The following is a 27,294-nucleotide window of genomic DNA, read 5'->3' as shown; positions in this document are numbered from 1 at the left end:
CTAACTCTATCTCTCTCTAGCCTACGTGTATATTTTTGGAATTCGATAAAATCGAATTCCGAAAGCCCAACGCACTCCTCACATCGATCTTCCAATTGACAGGTTTTATCCCGACAATTGGAACAAACAGTGTGAGGGTCGATAGAGGCCTTCGGAAGACGCCTTGAACAGTCCCTAGCATTACACTTCCTAAATTTTGGGACTTGAGAAGGGTCAGCCATTTTGAATTGGTCAAAGGGGAATTCAAAAACTATCCAAAGTCATCAACAAATAATCCGTAATCAAAAAAAGAATGCAAGGATTTTTGAAGAGAAAGCCTGCACAGCGAAAGCTCAAAACTAGAATAGTGTACTTCACCAAATATTTGTGAAAACAAATCCAGTTAGCAACAGCGAATTAGTAGGTCTTGCCGGTAGCACGACAGAGAGAAAATTGAGTTCTTTGTTTACATTGAGTACTGGGTACTTGGATGACAGATGGCGCTGTTGGGCACACCCGCAACCTGTATAGCGATCGCTGGTGAATTTTTTCCTTAGAGTTTTCTGTCGAGCAACAGAGTTGCAGCTATTATAATCACCGGCTAAGTTAAATATTGAAAAATAAAGATCTACCGTATTATGAATTTATAGAAACTATAGTCCATTTCTTTTAGCGAGGCATATTTGCAGCGGTGCCCTTTTAGCTCGGAAAATTTTCCCGATCGCTGATTGGTTGGACAAGATAATTTGTATGAACATATTTCTAATATAGCATTCAGTAAGTTAAAATTAATCAATAATAACTTCAACACTCCAAAATTGATATAACATGTTTAGTTTTTTTTGACACATGAAGTTGTGAAAACAGAGGAATGATTCCATTATTACTGATAGCAACATAAAAGTGATTGCTTGAATTATTATATTAAAGCACAACTTTACCAGAATTTGCTAAATAAAATATGGAATCTGGTATTAGGCACTCTGAGGTAAGTTAAAATAGGAGACAACTATCTTACTCTTGTTTGAGAATTGTTAACAGCTGAAGTTACATTACAAAGTTTATCTAAATCTAAACATTTCTATTTAATCCTTTCAATTATATTCCTTGTCTAATTTACCCTTTTGCTCCTTTCAGTAAGGGAATATTAGTAATAAAAACACATTAATTTCAGGTAGCCTCCTTCAAGTATTTCAGCTTTTGTTTTCTGCTATTATTGAAATTGACTTTTTCCATCTGTGCTTTGTTCTAAATTCAGTTATTAGTAGTATTTTGTTCGTTAACTTCTTCACATAGTGGCCTTTAGAAAATTTTAATTTCAATTCACCTACACGTCAAAATTAAAAATTAGGTAGAAATCACCCTAAGTTGTTGTTAGGTATGTCAATAACAATCTTCCAACCCATTTAACTAGTTAAAGTAATCGATATAACTAAAAAAACAAAAAAAAATAACAGCTGAAAACATACTTGGTATCATCAAATGGTGTTCGACATATGCAAACAATTTTCTTATTCTTATTTTTCGATGCTTTCTTTGCAGCCGCAGATTTAGAAGACGGCTTTGAAGAGGGGGACTTCGACAACGAAGAGTTTTTATTACTATTAATATTGTTTTGAGACGCTGAAGAGGTCTGTGTTAACCGAGAGGTTTCAGGAGACAGCTGATTAGGGCCTGCAGGTACAACTTGGGATGGAGAAGACTCTGAAACTGTAAAGTAATATTTTACTATAAGAAATTATTTGCCATTTACTAGTGAATAGTCATGCATGAAACTAATTTTCATTATTTACATTTTGCTTACCTTTTTCTTTTCTTAATTCTAAAAAACTTATAGGTTGAATTGATTGAATATAGGATTTAGGCATTAAGCCAAGCACTGGGGCATCAAAGGCCATTCAGCGCTATATAACGAAAATCATTCAATCATATCTGAATACTCACACCATTTAGTATAATTTCAACCTTTAATACAAATCGCAACACTTTCATACAATAAAATCTAGATGTGAAATAAATAGGGATTAAAAGGGTAAAATAAATAAATAAATCAATAAAATCAATTATAGCTCGTAATATAACCCAATACTTTGTATAAATTTTCTCTTTTAGTCTCTAGTTGTTATGAGGTGTACCAATAAAAATGTGTCCTTTGGATCAAATTGATAAATTTTGGTCATGAGGCTCAACAGTGATGCCTCAGAGGCTATTAAGAGCCTGCGTGTGACTGGGAAAACCACGCAATTACATTGCGAACGAAAAATTCAAGAGATTAGACTGCAAAATGTGAGAAAGGAACAGGGAAGGGAGGTACAGTATAGCTTTAGGCTAAAACAAGTAGTACAGCTAAGGGCCAAAAGGATGCACCACAGACATCAAAATAATACCTACGGTGATGTGTCCTTTGACTAATTATAGCCATATGCATGTTACAAAATTTCATTGCATTCAAAATGTAAATTAACCTCGTATTTTAGGCATTGAAATATCAAGTATTATGTGTTAAAACTAACTTGAAGGCCTTTAAACCTCATAACTAAAGATCATTGATGTTTGTGTAACAGAGTAAAGTAGGAATGAGATACTATAAAAATATGAGTTAAAATCCATCTACTTGTCTAAGATATTAAAATTTATTTTAGAGTAATTTGTATTTTTCCTAAATATACATACCAGACTCCTTTAATGGGACTATAACTTCAACGAGACTTGAACTGCCGTTCAAACTCTTAGTGAGGTTGTTATTTGTACTGGTGGGTGGAGAGTAGGCCTCTCCTGTGAGCAACCCTCACACAGAACTTAACACATGACTCGAGGATTGTAACTTGAAGGGCTCAGGTTGTAGTTGGGAAAAATACAAATTACTGTACTTTTACATTGCCACAGTTATCTTGGATGAAATGCTTCTTGTCCCATGAGGGAGTTATGTCAGCAACACACCTTGTTGATTAGCTACCACAGGAATGGAATGTATGTTGCTATCTTCCTATGGTTGCTGGTATGATCATTCAATGTGTTTATCAACATACAACAGCACTCTTATCATCTGCTTGGCCAAGAGACTAGGCTTGCCCACTGAACATGATTCTTAGATCGAGGAAAAAGGAAAGCCGCCTGTCTTGGTCCAGGAACAGAAGTCTATTGTCTAGGCAAATTTTGTTCGACTAAGCACTAGAAGAGGTAAGCATGATCACTCAGGGGTGGTACACATTACAAAGTTCATTGGAATCTATTGCACTGTGGACAAAGAGGTACTTCCTGTAGGACTGAAGGATGGGTACACATCCTTCAGGTCCTACAAAAGCATGAAGTCTTATTCTTGATAGCAGACCATACAGCTCTTGCCTTCATCTAGATTGGTGTCTTGGAAGGGTATGGTGGTCTGTCCCCCAGGTCCCACAGGTCCCAGCTGACTTCTACCCTCCCCAGAAAGAATAAACTGAAAGACCTGAACAGTCTCAGAAGATTTCAAACAGGTTCTTCCCCTTCATTGTACCTTCAGAACCCAGCGGCTCACAAAGAAGGTCCCTGCCTTCTGTCTGAGAGGACCAAGTCAAACTAGTTCTGCATTTTGGGTTGAATCCCTGGTCATGGTGAAGTATGCAACTGCACTGAACAAATAGTTGAATCCAGAAGTTTGGTGGTTGGTCATCAGAAAATTCTATGGCAGCAGACTCCAGGGCTGAGAACGATGTGCATTCATACTTGGCTTTTCCATTGGGTTCTTGCTGTTGGTGCTTCTATTGTTGAATATATTGATGGTAGAGAAAGGCCTATCTCCTCTGGCACACAAAGCAAACACTTGAAACACTGAGCAGAAGGATCTTGCTTGATCAGCTGGAATGTATGGAGTTCCTTAGGTTGGAGATATAGGACTTGACCCTAAAAAAAGTTCCAAAAGGAAGAATCGACTACTCCACCACAGGGGTGGGCTAGACCTTTGAGAGGGGTTGAAACACCATTCCATGGGAGTTATTCTTCCCTAGATAGGTGCCCTGACTTTCAAGTCAATGAACTCAAATGAGTGCAAAGACCCTGGCAATTGTATACTCGAATCTCTGCCTCCAGGGGCACCAAACCAAAGTCATGTGCTATAGGGTTGATGATTCTCTTGACTTTCTGTAAAGAAGACTTCCTGAAGTCAAACTTGTCAGTGGTAGTCTGCACGGTTTATAGGAGAGCTCCCTGCGCATACTGGTGTGTGGTGATCACCGGGAGAACTCTACACTCTAACAAATTCTGAGAAACCCAGCAATACAGAATCGAGTCTTCCTACTCCTGATGCATACTTTTGTGGGGACGGACTGAGCTGGGGCTGGAGCTATATAGTTCCTTTAGTATCACCTAGGTTGTTAACAAGAATGATGCTGAAGAAGACTTAGCCTTATCCGTCTTCCTCCTCAGAGAATAAGACTGCAACTGAACATAAGGCCACGATCTGCTAACAGTCATGCGCCCTCCCCAAGAACACATAAAAACACACACGAATCTACGGCTAGTCATGCAATTAAGGGATTTTGAAGAAGGAAAAATCTATTTCTGGGGAGATACCTGTGACGCCCGGTGAAAAGGTCCTTCTTGTCACTTTTCTGATATAAATACTTCCAAATATACCAGAGAAAGTTAAAAGCATGGAATGCAGAGGTTACTACCCTCGAGCGAGCACCCTAAGGGCGTCGTGTATAAAGATAGGGCATGTGAAAACCACTAATCACAGGTCATCTTCCATTTAGATGATTCCTTCATCAAAGGGGATGAGCCGCTACAGCGGCACTAACCAAACCAACCTGATCCACTCTACCGACGCCCGACCCGAGCGCCATCTACACATCCTTCTTTTTGGACTCGTCTGCGACGCTACCTTTGTTGTTTTGTATGCTATTTGGCTGTGTTTTTTGGATATCTTCGCCATGGCTGAAGCTCTCCTTCCACCTGCTCCAATGTTAAGTACCTTAGATTGTTTTGGTATTATTTTTGACCCGGGCTTGTACGCCTTATTTACATATTGCGTGTGTTTTAGTGCGTCGGCTTGATGCCGCCCCGCGTCCTACGAGGCCATTGTTATCGCTTGTTTACATGCCCTCGGGTGTTTAATGTCATGCTAGGTTCTTTTTAATCTTGAGTTAGATTATTGGCCATGTGCCTTTATTTAGAACCGCTATTTTACTTTAAGTGCTTATGAGTCGCTTCCGAGTCCGTTTTATTGTGTTAACGAAGAATAGCGTTCGGGGTTTTATTATAGTTTGGTTCCCTACCCTTTGGGTTGGCGTTAGCTCTTTACGAGTTTTTTCTTGTAATTTATCCGTTCAGAGTTCCATTTTCCCTTTCGCTATTCTTCGTTGCATATTTTATTTTGTACATTACGGACATATGTGTTACGTATTTTTTGAGTTCGTGTTCATTCTAGATCGAGCTTTGTAACCTTCGAGTGTGAGAGGCTGGAGTTTCCCATTTTCTGTTTCACCCGTTTTCTGTTTCATTACTGTTTCGGAATATTTTCATTGCAGCATCTACTCTTTCCCCATTTTCATGAAATTCCTGTTTCACTTTCATTGCTAGCATAAAGCCAACAATCAACCATTCACTTCTGTACAGAAAAAGATCAAAGCCATTGGATAGGTTGCAACAGTAGTTGTACTTATTATGGCCTAAGACATATTTCTACGTATAAGATGACCTTTAGATAAGAAGAGGTCAAAATTAGGGCTAGTTTTCAAAAATTTAAGTCATATCTGTTGTATAAAACCAATAAATTACAAAGCCATCACTGTATAGACTAGCCTTTGCTATATCCTTAGAAATTCAAACTAAATTAAATAAAAGCACTTCTATATCATACTTTTCATAAACATTCCTTCAAAAACGTAAACCATTGTTTTGTTTATATTTCACTGCCAATCATAAGGAACAAATAAACACATTTACATATAATGTAGGTTAGCTTTTGCAACAACAGATGTCTTACCAGTATTAGGTATGTAATGATTATGTTGTTACTAATATTATTTGCAATTTTATCTTTATAAATTCAAAATAAATGAAATAAAGACGATTTTATATTATGATCTCCTTAAACATGCCGCCTGAAACAGAAACCACTGATTTGTTTCATATTTTACTAACCATTTTGTCAACAATATCAAACTACAGCTAATGACAGCATGATAATTTAAGAAAATTTTAGTCTAATGATTGTTCTAAACTGTTACAAACGATAATTGTACATTTCATTACAAGAGTATTTTTCCTAACTTCCGTTCTAATTCAGTTTAATGAACAATACGGCGCTTACGAAGTCCAACAGAAGGATGAAGTCCAGATGTCGCTAGTATCGGGCGTCGGTGCAGTGGCTCAGGTAAGGTAGCTAGGGCCTCTATTACGGCCCTTCCCTTTGATGAAGGAATTGTCTAAATGGAAGACAGCCTGTGAATAGTGGTTTTCACACGCCCCTGCTTTATACACGACGCCCACTGGGTGCTCGCGCGAGGGTAGTAACCTCTGCATTCCATACTTTTAACTTTCTCTGGTATATTTGGAAGTATTTATATCAGAAAAGTGTAAAGAAGGACTCTTTTCACCGGGCGTCACAGGTATCTCCCAGAAATAGATTTTTCCTTTGTCAAAATCCCTTAATTTTCTATCACCTTGTATCCACATACAGTAAATTATGAATTTGCAAGCAAAAAGAACGAGGCTTGTTTGAAATCCAGTGGTTTACAAGCAGAAAAGAAATTGAACAACTGTGCTGCTGCTAGCTTGTTCGATGTGACAGAAAGAGTGACGATAATTTGAATCATGATGGATTTTTTTCGACAAATGAATCTTTTGCTAATCTAAATGTCATTACTACCATCATTAACTTATCATTAAAATTATCAAAAGGTTAGAGAAGAGAAAGATACAGGTTGCTAAGAATGCTACTATAACTCAATGTTTACATTTTCTTAGCTGGACCTGCATAGATAAAAGTTGATTTCATTGTTAGTGTGGAATTTCTCCTCAAATAAGCTATTTAACATGAACTTACACCAATAATCTATGTCGTCGTCGTCGGCGCCCACTCGTGTCCGAGTATTGGGTTCTGTCGTTAGCCATCAGCCTCCCATCTATGGGGTGGGTGCTTTTGTCTGATGATAAAACGACAGAATGCCAGTAGCTGGGTATATTGTTTTGGGTGGTCGTGACTTTGCAACGGCCACGCACACACACTTGGCCCACACCGTTTTCACCGCGGCTCAAGACATATGAGACAGGCGGCTTCTCCTATGTTGGTTGCATCGGGCTGCCGGGTTCTTGTTATGTCAAGGCCCGCCTTGTTGCCTGCCCGACAGGCATTGCCCTCATTATCAGTTATCGTACTGTGGCCTAGACTAGCTTACCAATAAGCATCACTTGGAATTAAGTCTGATTTTCATATCAGTTGTATAAAACGAACCACAATTTTCAGGGGTGATATTAGGATTTAAGGGTCACCTTATTCGCAGAAATATGTGGTAAGCGAATAGTCTTTGACAGGAAAGTGCTCTCCACCAGTCATTAACTACCTCAGTAACAAATTTAACGGCCTTTCCAGCTTCACTAAAGCCATTCCCTATTTTAAGGGACGAAAGGTTTCCATACACGTAGGAACATAAATTACATACGGACTTAAACTTTGGACCATTCAGTGAGTTAGATATTCAAATTTTACACAGCACTGAAATGATCTTCTCAAAAGTAATTATCATATCATATAACATTGGGTATAAAATGTTGTGCACAAAAAAAAAAAAAAAAAGAGAGAGAGAGAGAGAGAGAGAGAGAGAGAGAGAGAGAGAGAGAGAGAGAGAGAGAGAGAGAGAGAGTGTGTGTGTAAATCTGAAATAACAAACAGCAATACTAACTTGTCTTCTTCTTCCTAGGTGATAACACTGGAGAAGGAAGAGATGAGTCAGTTTTATTCTTTTCCAACATCTGTAGTTGTACTCGAGCTACAGACAACTCTTTCTGTAAATAGAATAGGTAGAAATTACAACATAGAATAATAAATGAAAAAAATAGCAAATAGCCCTATGGCAGATTTCACTTTTGTTATGGCAGTAAGAATAATAAATGAAAAAAAATAGCAAATAGCCCTGTGGCAGATTTCACTTTTGTTATGGCAGTAAGAATAATAAATGAAAAAAAATAGCAAATAGCCCTGTGGCAGATTTCACTTTTGTTATGGCAGTATAATAAAGTTACAAACAAATGCAACATCATGACAACTTTATCTAAAAACCAAGTTTTAAAGTACTGTACTGTTGCTTAAAGCTTACATGTATTTCTACTTGAAGTTCTTTTTCCAACTGAGCTCTTTTCTTGAGAATATCCTTTTTCAAGAAATCTTTGTGTCTTGTCATTAGTGACTCTAACTTGTGCTGCAAGGCTTGTTTCTTTCTAATATCTAAAGCTTCATTTTTAACGGTTGATTTCTTTGGTTTGGCTGAGTCTGCTTGTCGCGACTCTGGACGAGGTTTCTTTGGACGAGGCTTTGGAGGAGTTACTGTAACAACAGTTGCGGACTTCTCTTCTATAGGATCCCAATCACTGTCATCCTGTGGAGAGCAAAAATATTAGGTAAAATATAAATAGCATTGAGATACTTTTATAGTCTTATAAATACAACTGCTGAGTGGATTCAAATACAGTATAATAATTAGATAGAAAAAGTTAAAACTAAAACATTTATTAAAGAATACAAAAAGGATTTCACGTACATAAGATCTGTACTGTATATTATATGGCACAGCTTTACCTATCTTGAAAAATTATGTGTCCTCTGAATAGATTTTTTTGTACTTTTTACATTACGGACAATACTTAATTTATATTTTTTCTTCCATATTTTTTATACAAAAAGTTAGCTCAACCCTAAGAAAACAAGGGTGATCTTTGTATGGATTTTATACTACAGAGATATGCTCTTGAGTGGGCTTAATATTTGGAAGTAAGTACACAGAATACGGACATTCATCATAACAAAAACTCTATTACTAGTCTACTTTCCATAAAATTAATAATTTGAACTTACACAGGGTTGGCAAAATAACAATACCAACTCGGTGATTTGTTGGTTTTTCAAATAAGTAATGAAAAGGCGCGTTGTCAGATATACCCAACTCTCTTGCTTGAAAATCCAAATGGACATCCTAACCCTTAGTTCATACACCTAAAGGTATTAGAATTTCTGGACCTGGAGGAACAAATATAAGTAACTGCCTTGGATAATCTCATTACCACCATCACTAAGGTTTTTTCGAGAAACCTTAGGCATTAATGCTGCCCTTTGAAAATGGGGCTGAAGTTGAAGAAACCGAATCCTGAGTCAACTCTGGTGTATCAACCCCGCATACAAACAGCATGTGACCAATCATCGCAGTGTATGAACACCCCAAGGAATACAAAGTGACAAGCAGGCAAGCAGAGGGAAAAGAAAGCAATCATAGTTATTTCTAAAATCCTGGTTGATAAAGCAGTGATAGAACTAGGGGGAAGTGTTTCCACAACAGATCAAGGAGCCAACGTTGACATAAGATCCTCTAACGATAAATCTTGCTTAACAAAATAAATGGGAGAAGCATACTGAACTTCAACAAACACAATGATTGACTGTCCAAGATCCCAAAACCAATGCTGGGAAAAAAAAGTAATAAATGCAATAAGAAAAATTGAAGAATTACACCTGAAAGTGAAAAGAAAACTTATCAAACTCTTAAACTTGTATTTCCTTCTAGCTAGTGATGACAATCCTAAAACAGAAACAAATAAAGTTTTAAAAGGAATTCACTAAATAATCTAATGAAGTTAAGGAGGAGCTGAAAGTAATACAAGCTTCTAAACAGGCCATGTAAAAGTAATGGGTTTGTGAAGAGACAAACAAAACATAACCAACAGCAATATCAATGTTGTAATACCTTACATAGTACAAGTATTTAAGGACGAATGCTTTTCACATATTTACCTGATCTCTTATTCTCTTAACAGCCGAGTTTCTCGCCGTGCTATTTGGTGTGGTAGATGTATTGGGACCACTCACAGGAACTGGAGGTTCATCCTTTTTTGTCTGCTCAATGTTATATTTTTGTAATTGCATAAGTTTTTCTTCAACTTCTGGGTTCAAGTCATCTCGACTTAGAACTGACTTTATGGCTGTAATAATAATATAATTTCTTCATTAATAGTTTAATAATAATAAAATAACTTTTACGCTGAAAAAAATCTACTAATACAAAATTAAGCTTCCCAAATAAAACAGTATTGCCAACATTATCCTTACTTGAAAATTCTTACCTATGGAATCAAGATGGTAACTTTAATCTTTATGTCATTATCATTTGTCATATACTGTCAAAAGTAATGTGGCATTATACAGTATAACAATTTAAAAGTCAGGACATCACAAACTACCATCATCCAAAATAAATCAAACTGCTTCAGTACATATTTAATAAACTTATTACGTTCAGAATAAATTATACAATACAATCACGAACACGAACTTAATATTGTACCTCATTTACTGAGTATTTATATTCCTAAAATCTACTTGCAGCTAAATTTCTTTAACAACAGAAAATATGCTTAATTTTTTTTACTTACCTTGTTGAATATATTCCTGAGTAAGAACAAACTCTTTATTGGCAGGATTAGGAGACAACAGTCCGTCTTCAGTGGGGGACTTAGCAGCTGGTGCTTGCTCTGTAGATTCCGTTTCTGCACCTGTGCTTAAATTTGGTGTTTCAGCAGATGCATTCTGAAATGTAGATTAATTGATTTAGCTATGGTGAGCAACTCTTCTAGGAGAAGGACACACCAAAATCAAACCATTGTTCTCTAATCTTGGGTAGAGCCATAACCTCTGTAACATGGACTTCCACTGTCTTGGGTTAGAGTTCTCTTGCTTGAGGGTACACTCGAGCACACTATTCTATCTTATTTCTCTTTCTCTTGTTTTGTTAGTTTGTATAGTTTATATAGATATTTATTTTAATGTTGTTACTCTTCTTAAAATATTCTATTTCCCTTGTTTCCTTTCCTAACCGGGATAATTTCCCTGTTGGAGCCTCTGGGCTTATAGCATCCTGCTTTTCCAACTAGGGTTGTAGCTTAGCTAGTAATAATAATAATAATAATAATAATAATAAGCTACTTCTATGATTATCCTGCACTTAGTGACAATCAATAAAAGTAACACCTATACATTACTGTGTATTATAGCATACATACATACATACATATACAAAGGCACTCCCCCAATTTTGGGGGGTAGCCGACATTAAACAAATGAAACAGAAAAGGGGACCTCTCCTCTCTACGTTCCTCCCATCCTGACAAGGGACTCAACAGAGTTCAGCTGGTACTGCTAGGGTGCCACAGCCCACCCTCCCTCGTTATCCACCACAGATGAAGCTTCATAACGCTGAATCCCCTACTGCTGCTACCTCCGCGGTCATCCAAGGCACTGGAGGAAGCAGCAGGGCCTACCGGAACTGCGTCACAATCGCTCGCCATTCATTCCTATTTCTAGCACACTCTCTTGCCTCTCTCACATCTATCCTCCTATAGCATACCCTTTATAATCCATTACAAAAGGGGATAAACACTTTGCTAGATAAGCCAAACCACAGGATTAACTAGAATTTAGGCTAGTTTAGGAAGGTTACATACCAACAATCAGAGAACAACGTAACTCAAAAGTAGTTTTATCAATACAGACCTACTTTTATTTATGCTAGGCTACTAAATATTAATTCCTATAGCTAACACAAACTATTCAGGAAGTGAGTTTACACTTTTACAGTGCAAAGATGTATGATAAGACTACCAAAATTCATGTGCAACAGACTTAGCCTAGACCAGGTAAAATAAGCACCATTGAATCATAAACTAGGGAAGTTTCGGAAACAACAAACTTTTGCTTGAGGGTACACTCGGGCACAATAATCAATCCTATTTCTCTTCCTCCTGTTTTGTTAAAGTTTTCATAGTTTATATTGGAGATATTTTTTTAGTGTTACTGGTCTTTAAGTATTTTATTTTTCCTTGTTTCCTTTCCTTACTGGGCTATTTTCCCTGTTGGAGCCCCTGGGCTTATAGCATTCTGCTTTTCCAACTAGGGTTGTAGCTTAGCAATTAATAATAATAATAATAATAATAATAATAATAATAATAATAATAATAATAATAATGGTAGGTTATGAAATGATCGTTAATTCAAAATTGATAAGTGAAACAGATTACAAGCCTACTAAATATTTACGCTGGACCTTCATAAATTAGGCTACCCTTAACATTCAATAATGTAATTTACACATTCAGAATGCATAATCATTTTTTCTTATTTCAACATTAAATACATTTATCATACCTTTTTAGGTCACAAATAATTAAATAAAAATTGGAGACTTTATCATGAGATAATATAGCATAAACAACCACCACATTACATGTAAAAGTTCTTCAGAATGGCTGAGAATGTGACATTTCTTTTATATTGTAAGCAAATGTAAAATATTTCTACATTCTACTGACTATAATTTTGTGATTATACTGTATTATAAATAACAATGTTTCAATTTATACCTTCAGTACAGTACTTGACTATTTCAATTCAATAAATGTAAAATATTCTTATATTCTATTGACTATAATTTTGTGATTACAATGTATTATAAATAATGTTTAAATTTATACCTTCAGTGAAGTACTTGACTATTTCAATACAATAAAGGCAATTTTGAAGCTAGCCTTATTTTATTTCTATAATAACAGAATGAAACTGACTTATGTTGAGTTTACAGAAATTTTAAAAACTATTTTCAACTTTCTTCCACTCAAGACTACTTGCGCCTCCTGGCTATGAATGCCCCATCTGGCAACTAATAAAAACAAACCACGTGTGACAAAACTGCAACGACTTTTGTATAATCTTGACACAAAAATTCTATTTTTTTTTTTTTATTTCAAAAGTTAGGGGGGAGGAAGGAGTGCATCCATGTTAACATCAGGTGAGTATCATTAGAATTCAATTTATTTCTATGAAGATAACCAGATGTTTATTTTTATTACTCCCACACTCTGATAGATGTGTCATGAAGGAAAAAAAAATGTAAATACTTACAAACACAGTGACACTTAATTACACTATACTTAACTTTCGCCTAGTGCCTTGGTACCTAACTGCTAAAATTAACATTATAACTAAATGTACAGATTGTGTTTATAAATAATTTTTACTACCTATTATTTACCTATATACTTCACACAACACTGTGTATACTAATCAGGAAAATATGTATCTATTGTTCAATAGCCGAAATGAAAAGATTCTTTACATAAAAAATGAAATGCAAAAACTTTACATTACTCAAACTAGTTATAGTTGTTGACACATTTCTTTGACTTGCATTAATAAAAATAAACATTCCATTGCCTTTGATAGAGCATATAAGTAGACTTTCCTTTAGAACCTAAAAAGAGAATTTAAGGATTTCAAAAACCTTTCATCTCTGAGAATACGGAGGATTGTCTCTATGCGGTTTGGTGTACCACTCTTGAATGAAGTTGTCTGTGATGACTAGTTTGTATAGCAACCTTTTCAGACACCCCACAAAAGAGGCCACAGATCTATAAATCATTCTCTTTGCGAGCAATAAGGAGCCACCAGTGTTATCCTGCCATTTGTTGATGCCCTGAACTTGTCGATCACCTGCCGAAGCATGGCAAAAGGGGGAAAGGCGTACTAATATAGACTTAACCAGTCCTATAGCATGGCATCCACTCTCCATGCTAGAGAATCCAGAACTAACTACCAAAAGAAATGTTTGTATAGTACTGTGATCCTGAATCATGTGGCATTGAGAGACAGCTTAAACACTCAGGTGAAATAATAGCTTTCCCCTTTGGTGCGGCGATCCCGGCTCGCTGTAAGCTTGGATCACATGCAAACCTGTGTGGCAAGGTGCTCAGAGATTGCTTGCTTCAAGCAAAACTTTCAGTTTCACCTTTGGTGTAATCAACCACTGAGACAGTTTGCCAAGATCCCCTTCAGAGCTAGAGCCCTCTCGTGTCGGAACGCGAGGACGCATCCAAGCTGCCTGAATAGATAAAACTATCAGGATAGGACAGCTGTTTGTAGTAGTGACAGCTCAACCCAAACCCAAAGGGTCATTTAGCTCAGAGGGAGAATATGACAAATCATATCTCCAAAGTGAAAGGCAAGCTTCTATTTGAGTGCACTGAGAGGGAGCTTATTAAGCAAACTTCCTAAATCGCTTTTAACCACTAATAAGCGAGGTTGAAATCGTTGAATCAACAGCACTCGATAGGACGTGTGTTACTCGCGTAAGTCCCTGACTTCCTCGAAGTGGTTTTCTGATCCTAAGATTTTAGGATCCTCTAAGTGGTTCTCTGATCCTGAGACTTTAGGGAAGTCTAATGATCGCGGACCAAGTTAGGCTATCTGATCGCTAAGCAAACACTTTCAATAAGCAAGGCCGAAAACGTTGAATTAACAGCACTCGCTAGGACGTGTGTTGCTCATGTGCATTCCTGACTTCCTCTAAGTGGTTCTCTGATCCTTCGACTTCAAGGAAGTCTAACCCAAGGAGGTAAAGTGGAGTGTTCACATTCAGCAAACCTAAAGAGTTAATGGAGCCATGATATTAATAGTCTCTCCAACTTGAGGACTATATCTCAGACATGCTAATGTGTCATACCAGGAATAAAACCAAGAGTAAAGGTTTCATTTTGCCAAAACCAGTGAACGTGGAAAAAGTCTGTCTTTAACCACGGCTGAGATCAAAGTAAAAAAGGCGTGTGTGTGTTGACATCTCATTAATAGCTTGAATGGATTTATCCCACGTAAAGAATGTAAGGTTTGTATTTTGTGTAGGAATAATGTGTAATTGGAAAACTTTTACCAAATCTAAGTTTTATTTTCTTTTACCTCAGATGACACAGCAGCAGACCTCAAAAGGGTTAATGATAATGTCAAGTAGTAGCAACAGAAAATTACTTTAAATAAACTTACTTTAACTGCAATGACAGCAGGTGATTGAGAAGCCACTTGGGATTCTGGAGAAAGGAGATTCCTGAATATCGCAGTGTTTGTGTTTCCTTGTTCCTGCATGCATGAAAAAATGATATCTTAATTATAAAATAAATTTTTGAATATACTTACCCGGTGAATATATAGCTGCAACTCTGTTGCTCGACAGACAAAAACTTGTACAAAAACTCGCCAGCGATCGCTACACAGGTTGCGGGTGTGCTCATCAGCGCCATCTGTCGGCCAGATACCAAGCTCTATGTAAACAAAGACTCAATTTTCTCCTCGTCCCACTGCGTCTCTATTGGGGAGGAAGGGAGGGTCATTTAATTTATATATTCACCGGGTAAGTATATTCAAAAATTTATTTTATAATTAAAATATCATTTTTAAATATTTAACTTAGCCGGTGAATATATAGCTGATTCACACCCAGGATGGTGGGTAGAGACCAGTAATATATGTTTACATTTTATGAGCTAAGAGTTTTTATTTCATTTTAGAAGTTATCAAAATAACAAAAACAAAATAAATAGGTACCTGGTAAGGAAGTCGACTTGAACGATTACTCTGCCTTATAAGTACGTCTTCCTTACGGAGCCTCGCGATCCTCTTAGGATGCTGATCGACTCCTAGGAGCTGGAGTATCAAGGGTTGCAACCCATACAACAGGACCTCATCAAACCCCTAATCTAGGCGCTCTCAAGAAATGACTTTGACCACCCGCCAAATAAACCAGGATGCGAAAGGCTTCTTAGCCTTCCGGACAACCCAAAAAAACAATAAAAACATTTCAAGAGAAAGATTAAAAGGATATGGAATTAGGGAATTGTAGTGGTTGAGCCCTCACCCACTACTGCACTCGCTGCTACGAATGGTCCCAGTGTGTAGCAGTTCTCGTAAAGAGACTGGACATCCTTTAGATAAAAAGACGCGAACACTGACTTGCTTCTCCAATAGGTTGCGTCCATTATACTTCGCAGAGATCTATTTTGCTTAAAGGCCACGAAAGTTGCAACAGCTCTAACTTCGTGCGTCTTTACTTTAAGCAAAGCTCGGTCTTCCTCACTCAGATGTGAATGAGCTTCTCGTATTAACAATCTGATAAAGTAAGATAAAGCATTCTTTGACATAGGCAAAGATGGTTTCTTAACTGAACACCATAAAGCTTCAGATTGGCCTCGTAAAGGTTTGGTACGCTTTAAATAGAACTTAAGAGCTCTCACAGGGCATAAGACTCTTTCTAGTTCCTTGCCTACGATCTCCGATAAGCTGGGAATATCGAAAGATTTAGGCCAAGGCCGAGAAGGCAGCTCATTTTTGGCTAGAAAACCAAGTTGTAGCGAACAGGTGGCTTTTTCTGACGAAAATCCGATGTTCTTGCTGAAGGCATGAATCTCACTGACTCTTTTAGCCGAGGCTAAGCATACCATGAAAAGAGTCTTTAGAGTGAGATCTTTCAGGGAGGCTGATTGTAACGGCTCAAACCTGTCTGACATGAGGAATCTTAGCACCACGTCTAAATTCCATCCAGGGGTGGCCAAACGACGCTCCTTGGTGGTCTCAAAAGACTTAAGGAGGTCTTGAAGATCTTTATTGTTGGAAAGATCTAAGCCTCTATGCCGGAAGACCGATGCCAACATGCTTCTGTAGCCCTTGATAGTGGGAGCTGAAAGGGATCGTCCTTTTCTCAGGTATAAGAGAAAATCAGCTATTTGAGCTACAGAGGTACTGGTCGAGGATACAGAAACTGACTTGCACCAGTCTCGGAAGACTTCCCACTTCGACTGGTAGACTCTAATGGTGGATGCTCTCCTTGCTCTAGCAATCGCACTGGCTGCCTCCTTCGAAAAGCCTCTAGCTCTCGAGAGTCTTTCGATAGTCTGAAGGCAGTCAGACGAAGAGCGAGGAGGCTTTGGTGTACCTTCTTAACGTGAGGCTGACGTAGAAGGTCCACCCTTAGAGGAAGACTTCTGGGAACGTCTACTAGCCATCGAAGTACCTCGGTGAACCATTCTCTCGCGGGCCAGAGGGGAGCAACTAACGTCAACCTTGTCTCTTCGTGAGAGGCGAACTTCTGCAGTACAGTAGGGTCCCGAATTACACGTGTTCTAATTACGCGATTCCTCAATTACGCGATCGATAGTTTTTAAAAATTAATTTTCCTGTATTTGCGAGGAGCATTCTAAATCCGCGAGTCAAGCACCGCGAAGCGTAGGAAATCTATTGTTTTCTTAATTGTATTGGGGGGGGGTGATGGTTCCCCGATGTCTGGGAAGGGGGGGGAGAATGTGAGAGAAAGATTTCTGTTCAAACATTTTAAGACTAGTTTTGGATGAAAAATGTTAAGGTTTGCCCATCTGTTGTGTGAACTTGTCGCTAGGCCTAGCCTAACTGTCCAACACCTATATGTATAATATTCCATATTTGTACTAATTAATTTTTATACTTACGTTGTGATTATGGTGAAAAATCCTTATTCATTAAACTTTAAATTAAAAACCATCAAAATAAAGACTATTTTATATCATGCTACTGCCAAACATGTCACCACAACCAAACCCATTACTTTGTTTAGTACGTTCCATCGCCGATCATAACGAACTCGCTAACCAATTTTAACATCTGTCTATAGGTTAACTTTTGCGGCAAAAGATATCTTACCAGGTACTATGTAATAATAATGTTATAATTAATGTTTTATTTATCCTTAGAAAATCAAAATATATGAAATATGAGCAATTTTGTTTCGTGTTGTTTTTTTTTTCCCTAAAAAAACGCCTTCTTAAAAGGAAAACGTTTTTTTTTTTACGTTTCATCGTCGATCATAAACGCATTTACTCCTGAAAGTGATATTGAAGAGCTTTTACTAAAGATGTTATTATAAATAAAGATTATAAATAGGTGGTAAAATATCTATAATTAAAGTGTAGCAGCATCAAGAAATGTTGGGGTTCGCCCTTTACATAAGAATGTACTGTACATTGGATTAGACAGAACGTAGAAAAAATCAATTAGGGAAAAATCGGTATTCGATATCCTCTTCATCAGCATCGTCATTCGTCAATCGGGCTTTTTATTTTTTTTATTCTCAGTCGCTAACTAGTTATCGCACTGCCAAGATCTGCACACATTCCGATAATTCACATTTGAAGGTTTTCTGGGAGAGGATGGATAGAGAAAATACCGAACTATATAAAATGTTTTTTTAACCTGTTAAGCGTCACCCACGTGATAAACCGTTCACCACGATCTACTCGGTACCGCCTTCAACTGTATATTCCGTTCATGACTTTAATTGCCTTTTACAAGCCGTCAGTCTCGTGATGTTACTTTACTCGTATAGTAAGTATAGGATCACCACTTGGCAACACTCTCAGCATATGGGGACTGTGAATAGAAACTTATATGATGTCTGGCAACTATTTTTCTGAAGGTAGCTTGATGTTACAAAACTCTGGTTTGAACTGGTTTCCTATCAGTGCGCTTGGGCGTTCATGCATAAGTGGTTATTTGTTGTTCCTTTTGTAATGAAAGGTCTAAAGAGGAAGGTTATTTCTTTAGATGAAATAAATGATATTCTTGTTGTGGAATTTGATAATGATAACCTGTTTGATAATGAGAGCACTAGTTCTGAATCCTCCAGTGATGAGTATATTGAAGAAACAAAGTTTTCTTTCGATGTCGAAAGCGAAAATGACTTCTCATTACCGAATGACTGGACAACGAAATTTCACAAAACTATAAAGGGAAAGGAAACGCCGAGAGAGAGAGAGAGAGAGAGAGAGAGAGAGAGAGAGAGAGAGAGAGAGAGAGAGAGAGAGAGAGAATAAAGTGGATAAATAATGTACAAATGTATGATGAACATATTTTAAAACTATACAGGAAACGATATGAAGAGAGAGAGAGAGAGAGAGAGAGAGAGAGAGAGAGAGAGAGAGAGAGAGAGAGAGAGAGAGAGAGAGAGAGAGAGAGAGAGAGACTTATCCCTTTGCTTTTGTTGCTTATCCAGGCGTAAGATTTACGATTGAAGATAAAAAGAACCCATTAGAATATTCAGTATTATGTAGCCATTTGAAATTAAATAATAGTAGTATTAATTGTTTTTTTTACTCAACCATTTAATTAATATCCCTACTTTTAACTATAATTACGAATTATAAGCATAAAGAAATTATATTAACTTTGAAAAATTATCATTAGTGAAATGACCGCTCAGGGCAAAAAAAGCGTGATTATCGTACAGCAGCCTATTGCACACTTGCGCCTAGTGGCCGTGTTTACGTGTGGGAGTGTCATCATGGATATACAGTACTATACTGTAATTTTTAACTATTGCTAGATACGTACTGTATCAAACCTTGAAAACCCTTTTTTGTTTTTTGTATCTATAGGAAATAATTCTACATCATTCGGAAAATACTGAAAACAGTAAGCTATGCATAGTACAGTAGTAAATACTACAGTCATAGAAAATTATCAAAACTTTAACAACTTTTTATTGTTTTATTTATCCATAAAAGAAATTTTGTACAGTATTTTATAAAAAAAAATCTATAAGAAGGATTTCTTACAGTATTGTTAAGATAAAAGCTACAGTATATATATATATATATATATATATATATATATATATATATATATATATATATATATATATATATATATATATATATATATATGTTTTATATATATATAATATATACATACATACATACATACACACATACATACACACACACAGTGTATATACAGTATATATATAGCTAGAAAGCTAGAAATGGAGTGAAAAAAAAATTGACGGGTAGGTTGCTGTTTGCCGCCATGATGTGTTTCGAAATATACGAATTTCCAATTACACGAGGCCTTTCATCGACCAAATTCTCGCATAATTCGGGACCCTACTGTACCTTGTTGACAATCTTGAACGGTGGGAATGCGTAGAGATCCAGATGTGACCAATCTAGGAGGAAGGCATCTATATGAATTGCTGCTGGGTCCGGGACTGGGGAGCAATAGATTGGAAGCCTCTTGGTCAGCGAGGTTGCAAAGAGATCTATGGTTGGTTGGCCCCAAGTGGCCAAAGTCTCTTGCACACATCCTTGTGGAGGGTCCATTCTGTTGGAATTACTTGCCCTTTCCGACTGAGACAATCTGCTATGACATTCAAGCTGCCTTGGATGAACCTCGTTACTAGGGAGATGTCTTGACCTTTTGACCAGATGAGCAGGTCCCTTGCGATCTCGTACGTCAGTGAGTGGGTACCTCCTTGTTTGGAGATGTACGCCAAGGCCGTGGTGTTGTCTGAGTTTACTTCCACCACTTTGCCTCGAAGGAGAGACTTGAAGCTTTTCAAGGCCAGATGTACTGCCAACAGCTCCTTGCAGTTGATATGCATGCTCCTCTGACTCGAGTTCCACAGTCCTGAGCATTCCCGACCGTCTAGTGTTGCGCCCCAGCCCATGTCCGATGCGTCCGAGAAAAGAACGTGGTTGGGAGTCTGAACAGCCAGGGGAAGACCCTCTCTTAGGTTGATATTGTCCTTCCACCAAGTCAGACAAGACTTCATCTTTTCGGAAATCGGGATCGAGACCGCTTCTAGCGTCTTGTCCTTTTTCCAGTGAAAAGCTAGATGGTATTGAAGCGGACGGAGGTGTAGTCTTCCTAGTGACACAAATTGCTCCAGGGATGACAGCGTTCCTATCAGACTCATCCACAGCCTGACTGAGCAGCGTTCCTTCTTCAGCATGTTCTGGATGAATAACAGGGCTTGACTTATTCTGGGGGCCGACGGAAAAGCCCGAAAAGCTAGACTGTGAATCTCCATCCCTAAATACACAATAGTTTGGGATGGGACCAGTTGCGACTTTTCCAAATTGACTAGGAGTCCCAATTCCTTGGTCAGATCTAGAGTCCACTTGAGATCCTTCAGACAGCGACGACTGGAAGAGGCTCTGAGAAGCCAGTCGTCCAAATAAAGGGAGGCTCGGATGTCCGATAAGTGGAGGAATTTGGCCACATTCCTCATCAGCCTCGTAAACACGAGAGGAGCTGTGCTTAGGCCAAAGCACAGGGCCCGAAACTGGTAGACCACATTTTCGAAAACGAATCTCAGAAAAGGTTGGGAGTCTGAGTGAATGGGGACGTGGAAGTAGGCGTCCCTTAGGTCTAGGGAGACCATCCAGTCTTCCCTTCTGACCACTGCTAAGACTGACTTTGTGGTCTCCATGGAGAACTTCGTCTTGATGACAAAGACATTCAGAGCACTGACGTCTAGCACCGGTCTCCACCCTCCTGTCTTCTTTGAAACTAGGAAGAGGCGGTTGTAGAATCCCGGTGATTGAAGGTCCGAGACTTTGACCACCGCTCCCTTCTCTAGCAAAAGAGACACTTCCAGTTTCAGGGCTTGTCTCTTTTCTTCCTCTCTGTACCTGGGAGAGAGGTCGATGGGGGACGTTGCTAGAGGGGGTTTGCGTACAAAAGGGATTTTGTACCCCTCTCTGAGCAACTTCACAGATTGTGAATCTGCACCTCTCCTCTCCCAGGCTTGCCAGAAGTTCTTGAGTCTGACTCCCACTGCTGTCTGAAGTTGCGGGCAGTCAGACTCTGCCCTTAGAGGACTTGGATCCTTTCCTCTTCCCTCGCTTCCCTTCGGCACGAGCACCTCCTCTGCTGGAGGCTCTGCCACGAAAGGGCGGAATAAAGCGAGACGCTGGAGTGTCTATCCTCGGTCTAGCGGAAGATGAAGGCAAAGGGGGAGCTTTGCGAGCTGAGGAAGCAACTAGATCATGAGTGTCCTTCTGCACTAACGAAGCAGCAATTTCCTTTATCAAGACTTCTGGAAACAGGCACTTGGAAAGGGGAGCAAAGAGAAGCTCAGATCTCTGGCATGGTGTAACTCCAGCAGACAGAAACGAGCAGAGAGAGACTCGCTTTTTCAGGACTCCGGACGTGAATGAGGCAGCTAGCTCATTGGACCCATCACGGACGGCCTTGTCCATGCAGGACATAATGAGCAAAGAAATCTCTTTATCTGTTGAAGAGATTTTCCTGCACAGGGCTCCTAAGCACCAGTCTAAAAAGTTGAAGACTTCAAAAGCCTTAAAGATCCCTTTCATAAGGTGGTCCAGGTCCGATGATGACCAACAAATCTTCGAGCGTCTCATGGCAAGGCGTCGGGGAGAGTCTACAAGACTTGAGAAGTCGCCCTGGGCAGAGGCAGGAACTCCCAAGCCGAGAACTTCTCCCGTGGCATACCAGACGCTCGATCTAGAAGAGAGTTTAGCTGGGGGAAAGGCAAATGCTGTCTTCCCTAAACTCTTCTTGGACTCTAACCAGTCTCCTATCAGCCGCAAAGCTCTCTTAGACGAGCGTGCGAGGACGAGTCTAGTAAAGGCAGGTGCGGCAGAAGGCATGCCTAACACAAACTCTGACGGCGGAGAACGAGGAGCCACAGAAACAAACTGGTCAGGAAACAACTCTTTGAAAATAGCCAAGACTTTTCTAAAGTCCAAAGAGGGTTGAGTTGACTTAGGTTCGTCCAGTTCTGATTGTTGATCATCTTGTTGTTCAGCAACATCATCATCAGAAAGTTCCTCATCCGAAAACTGATGAGGAAACGGCAACGGAGTGGGCAACGTCTGGTTCGCTGAGTCCGGTCGCACTGGTGCATGCGTGACGGAGCCGGACGCAACGTCATGGAACTGCTGCACAGTCTGTGAACTGTCAACAACCATGGAAGCGCGAGGACGCACAGCGTCTACCCGAGACTGTCTAGACCGACTGGGTTGGGCAGTGGAAACCACACCGGGTTGCGGAGGTTGACGCACCGCGTCAAAACAAGTCACCTCTGATGGTTGTTGAACGTCCTGAACGTCAACAACCACCTCCGTGCGTCGCTTAACGTCAACGTGCGGCTGGCAACCCACACTGGATAGCATCGGTGGAGGCACATCCTCAACTGGTAGACGCGAGAAGGTTACCTCAGCGTCAACAGGACGCACAACCGATCGCTTGGAAGGTTGTTGGCTAGAAGGTACGGAAGCAACCTTCTCCGCATGAAAGTCCTGCATCAAAGACGTAAGCTGGGACTGCATGTCTTGCAGCAAAGCCCATTTAGGGTCTACGGGAGCAGGTGCGGCGACAGACGGTGTTAATGACTGAAGCGGTACCGCTTTGCCTCTCTTAGGCGGTGAGCAGTCATCAGATGACGGCAACGAGTCCGAACTGACCCAGTGGCTACAACTGGGACGTTGGACTTGTCCTGAAGGGACCGATTTACGTTTTAAAGGTCGTGAGACCTTGGTCCAAAGTTTCTTACGAGAAACACCTTCAGACGACGAGGTATAAATGGGCTCTCTCGTCTTACGTAGGTAGGGGCGATCTTGGGGAGATACGCCTGATACCATGGAGGGAACGTCTGTTCGCTGATTAAAGCCTCTCGAACCCATGCGTCGTGCGACATTGCTTCTCCCCTGGACTTGGGAGCTTGCAAGAGGTCCCGGACTAGGAGGACGACAGGCACGAACGGACGAACCCTCAAGCGCAACACTGTTCACAACACTATCACTTGGCACTTTCTCACTTCCCACTGCACTTTGGCACTTAAGCTCCTTAACATCCGCCATGAGTTGATTGCGGTCACTTGCAAGGGACTCAACTCTCTCCCCCAGGGCATGGATGGCACGCATCATGTCAGCCATCGAAGGTTCCTGAGTGCTAGGAGGGGGGTTAGGAACAACCACTACAGGGGAAGGAATAGGTTGTGGGGCATGAGGAGAGGAAACATCAACAGACCTAGAAGAACTTCTCATAATTCTATCTCTCTCTAGCCTGTGTGTGTACTTTTCAAATTCGATAAAATCGAATTCCGAAAGGCCCACGCACTCCTCACACCGATCTTCCAATTGACAGGTTTTACCCCGACAATTGGAACAAACAGTGTGAGGGTCGATAGAAGCCTTCGGAAGACGCCTAGAACAGTCCCTAGCATTGCATTTTCTAAATTTGGGAACTTGTGAAGGGTCAGCCATTTTGAATTAGTCAAGGGGAAAGTCCAAAAAAACGATCTAAGTCATCAACAATGAATCCGATACAAAAAAGAGTTCAAGGATTTATTTGAAGAATAACCCTGCACAGCGAAAGCTCAAAACCAGAATATAGTACTTCACCAAAGATGATGTGAAAAACTCCAGTTAGCAACAGCGAGTAAAGTACGTCTTGTCGACACGTCGACAGAGAGAAAATTGAGTCTTTGTTTACATAGAGCTTGGTATCTGGCCGACAGATGGCGCTGATGGGCACACCCGCAACCTGTGTAGCGATCGCTGGCGAGTTTTTGTACAAGTTTTTGTCTGTCGAGCAACAGAGTTGCAGCTATATATTCACCGGCTAAGTTAAATATTTAAAAAGATGCCATACTGTATATAAAAGTATTATAAATTTCCTTATGGTTAGCTTCAGCATAACTTAGCATGTGACCGTTTTACCCCCAAAAGGACGTACTGGTACGTTTCACAAAACTCATCCCATTACCCCCATGGACGTACCGCTACGTCCTTGCAAAAAACTGCTGTTTACATTTTTTTTTTTTTTTTGCATATTTTTAATAATTTTTTGAGAAACTTCAGGCATTTTCCAAGAGAATGAGACTAACCTGACCTCTCTAAGACAAAAATTAACGCTGTTAAAGCAATTTAAAATAAAATATACTGCAAAATGTGCTTGAAAAAAATAACCCCTGGGGGTTAAGGGTTGGAAAGTTCCAAATAGCCTGGGGGTAAAAGGGTTAATGCACCATTACATATTAAAAAACACAGGTTAAGTTTACAATTGAAAATTTTAACCAAAGCATAAAAAGAAAAAACAAGCAGTCTAAATATTTTGCTCATCTAGCTCAATTAATTTTCCGTTATATGACTCCTGAACATTAACTAATTAAAAGACCGAATCATTAAGATGCACCCTTTTATTTTTACAATGATAAGGAGCACACAATAGCATCTCCTTACATTGTTTTCAGAAATAAAAGGCTTAAAACACAAACTGAATAAGGATACATCATTCTGAACCTATTCATATCTAATGAAAAAACAAATTTCTTTCTGCGAGAGAGAAAGGGATATAAAATTACTTAAATTAGTATAAAGTAAAATTCATATACGGCTTTTTGAATATGAATAATTAAAATTGGTACCACGAAACTGACCTGCTGTGGTTCTGTTTGAGGTGGCGTTGGTTTTTTCACTTCCTCAGTTGGTTGCTCTGGTGCAGTGGATGAAGGCTGTGCTGGCTGTTTGTTAGGCACGTGAAGCGTTAGCTTCATCACAGGTGATAACTGGTTCACTTGTAAGTTATCTGTGAAAAAGGGACACAACTTACAAACTAACTCAAATTATATGATGACGCTTAAAATAATGAATAAAAAATAAAACAGCTTTCCAAAGCTACTTCAAATACAGTAATCATACTTACACTGTGCCAGCATATTGCGAACTTGCTGCTGAATAGCCATGATGTGATCTTTCGTTAGACCAACTCCAGGCTGAAGTCCCTGAATAATGGTCTTAGGTCCCTGCTCTGTCATTCGAACTTGGACCTTGAGCGTTAAGCTACTGCCTGAGGTTGTATTGTTGTTGTTATTCTGTGAACTGGAAGTAACAGGACTCTCTCCACTTACACTAGAAGTAGTACATGTTGAGTTTGTAGCGGCTGTTGTGGTAACTGGAGATACTGCTGATGAACTAGATGTCGTTGACATTACAGTTTTAACCATTGTCCCATCAGGAGCTAACATGGTCTTTATTCTTGGGGAAGTATGTCCACTCTGAGAGACACCCGCCCTAACGCTATTGACAGATGGTGTGGACACGGTTGCTGCTGCTTCACTAGCTCCAACAGTTACGACTTGTTTTGCCTCGGGCAACTGTTTGAGAAGCACTTGCATACCATTAACTTTAACAACATGACTACCAGTAGTATTAGTGACATGGGTACTTGCTGTGGATGATGCGGCAGTGGAGTTGACTTTTGGAGTGACTACAGTATTAGCACTGCTTGAAACAGCACTTGGTTGAACAGTCTTTGTTTGCTGAGTAACTTGAATAGCTGGAGATGTACCAGTACCTGTTGAAGAAGACTGGTTGTTGGCAGGTAACTGTGATTTATTAATAAGCTGAAATTTACCATCTGAACGTTGGACTAATTGCTGGCCTTCTAGCAAACCTCTAACTTGAAGCTGTCCATCTGGAAGCCTTATAATTTGAATTTGTTGCCCTGGTGCTCTTGGACCAGTGGTAGGAGTACCAGAGGGTGTTGAAGCTGTGTTAGTGTTTGTGGGTGCACTGGTTGGTGTAGATAATGGAGTTGCAGGCCTTGGAGCTCGTGTCTGCACTACTGTCGCATTAGTGGAGCGTGGTAGTATCATACGCTGACTGCCACCACTTCCTACTGCTTGCAATCGAATGACTTTGTTTCCCTGTGAAGTTACCTGAACTTTTGGTGCACCTCCAACAGGAAAAATAGTGCTGCTTCCTAGACTTATACTCTTATCTGTGGTCCCCGATGACTGTTGGGAAGATACACTCGTACTGTTGGCAGTCTGAGTGGTTTGAACTGTGATGATACGACCATCTCTGGTCGTCATGATTTTTTTACCAGATACAATTGGAAGCTGTCCACCTATGGCCATTATTGTAGATCCCCCAGCTTGCACAACTTTAGTGGTTGCATTAGGATTGGAAGGTATAGCCAGTTTTGTACCAGTAGTTGTGGTTATTGTGCCTGCTGAACATATGGACAATCTCACGATTCCTCCTTTTCCAGGTGGAGTACTTTCTAATGCTTTTTTCTGGTTAAAGTTGGCTCTTTGTATTTTCAGTTGTTCCTCCATACGTGCACGTATCTCTGCTGGGGAAGAGCCTCTAGTTGTTACTGTCTGAATGCACTCCCCTCGTTCCCCAACAGATCTTTTGCTGACAGTTGCTGCTCTTTCTAAGCGTTCACCAAAGAACCTTATCTCCCACAAATCTAATCGCTCTTCTTCAACCCATTCTTCTACACTTTGAGGTTCCTTATTAACAGGTGACTGGGCACGCCTTCTTTTCCGCAATCCGCTCCGCTGAGAAGGAGTGAATTCTGAAAGAAGGAATTATGCTGTATATGACATGTTTTTTTTAACATAAAAGTAAGAGATAAATTTAAAATTAATTCAAAGTTTCTGAAACACAAGAAACTATCAAAACTAG

At 39.4% G+C, this 27,294-nt stretch overlaps 1 protein-coding gene across 1 annotated transcript in view; it reads right to left on the bottom strand.

Annotated features, from left to right (window-relative positions):
* Positions 1 to 27,294, bottom strand: part of E(bx) (nucleosome-remodeling factor subunit NURF301 E(bx)) — a 120,752-nt gene that overhangs the window by 18,096 nt on the left and 75,362 nt on the right. Inside the window, exons 13-20 of the mRNA XM_068392490.1 lie at positions 25,523 to 27,184; positions 25,257 to 25,405; positions 15,032 to 15,124; positions 10,600 to 10,753; positions 9,962 to 10,149; positions 8,277 to 8,555; positions 7,863 to 7,965; positions 1,449 to 1,689 (exon numbers count right to left, since the gene is read on the bottom strand). Of these exons, the coding sequence (XP_068248591.1) occupies positions 1,449 to 1,689; positions 7,863 to 7,965; positions 8,277 to 8,555; positions 9,962 to 10,149; positions 10,600 to 10,753; positions 15,032 to 15,124; positions 25,257 to 25,405; positions 25,523 to 27,184 (2,869 nt within the window). The remainder of the gene's footprint in view (positions 1 to 1,448; positions 1,690 to 7,862; positions 7,966 to 8,276; positions 8,556 to 9,961; positions 10,150 to 10,599; positions 10,754 to 15,031; positions 15,125 to 25,256; positions 25,406 to 25,522; positions 27,185 to 27,294) is intronic.

The sequence above is a fragment of the Palaemon carinicauda genome, chromosome 18 (assembly GCF_036898095.1).
Source record: "Palaemon carinicauda isolate YSFRI2023 chromosome 18, ASM3689809v2, whole genome shotgun sequence".
Taxonomy (NCBI): domain Eukaryota; kingdom Metazoa; phylum Arthropoda; class Malacostraca; order Decapoda; family Palaemonidae; genus Palaemon; species Palaemon carinicauda.
The sequence above is the reverse complement of the archived record's forward strand: the minus strand, read 5'-3'. Positions and strand labels throughout refer to the sequence as shown.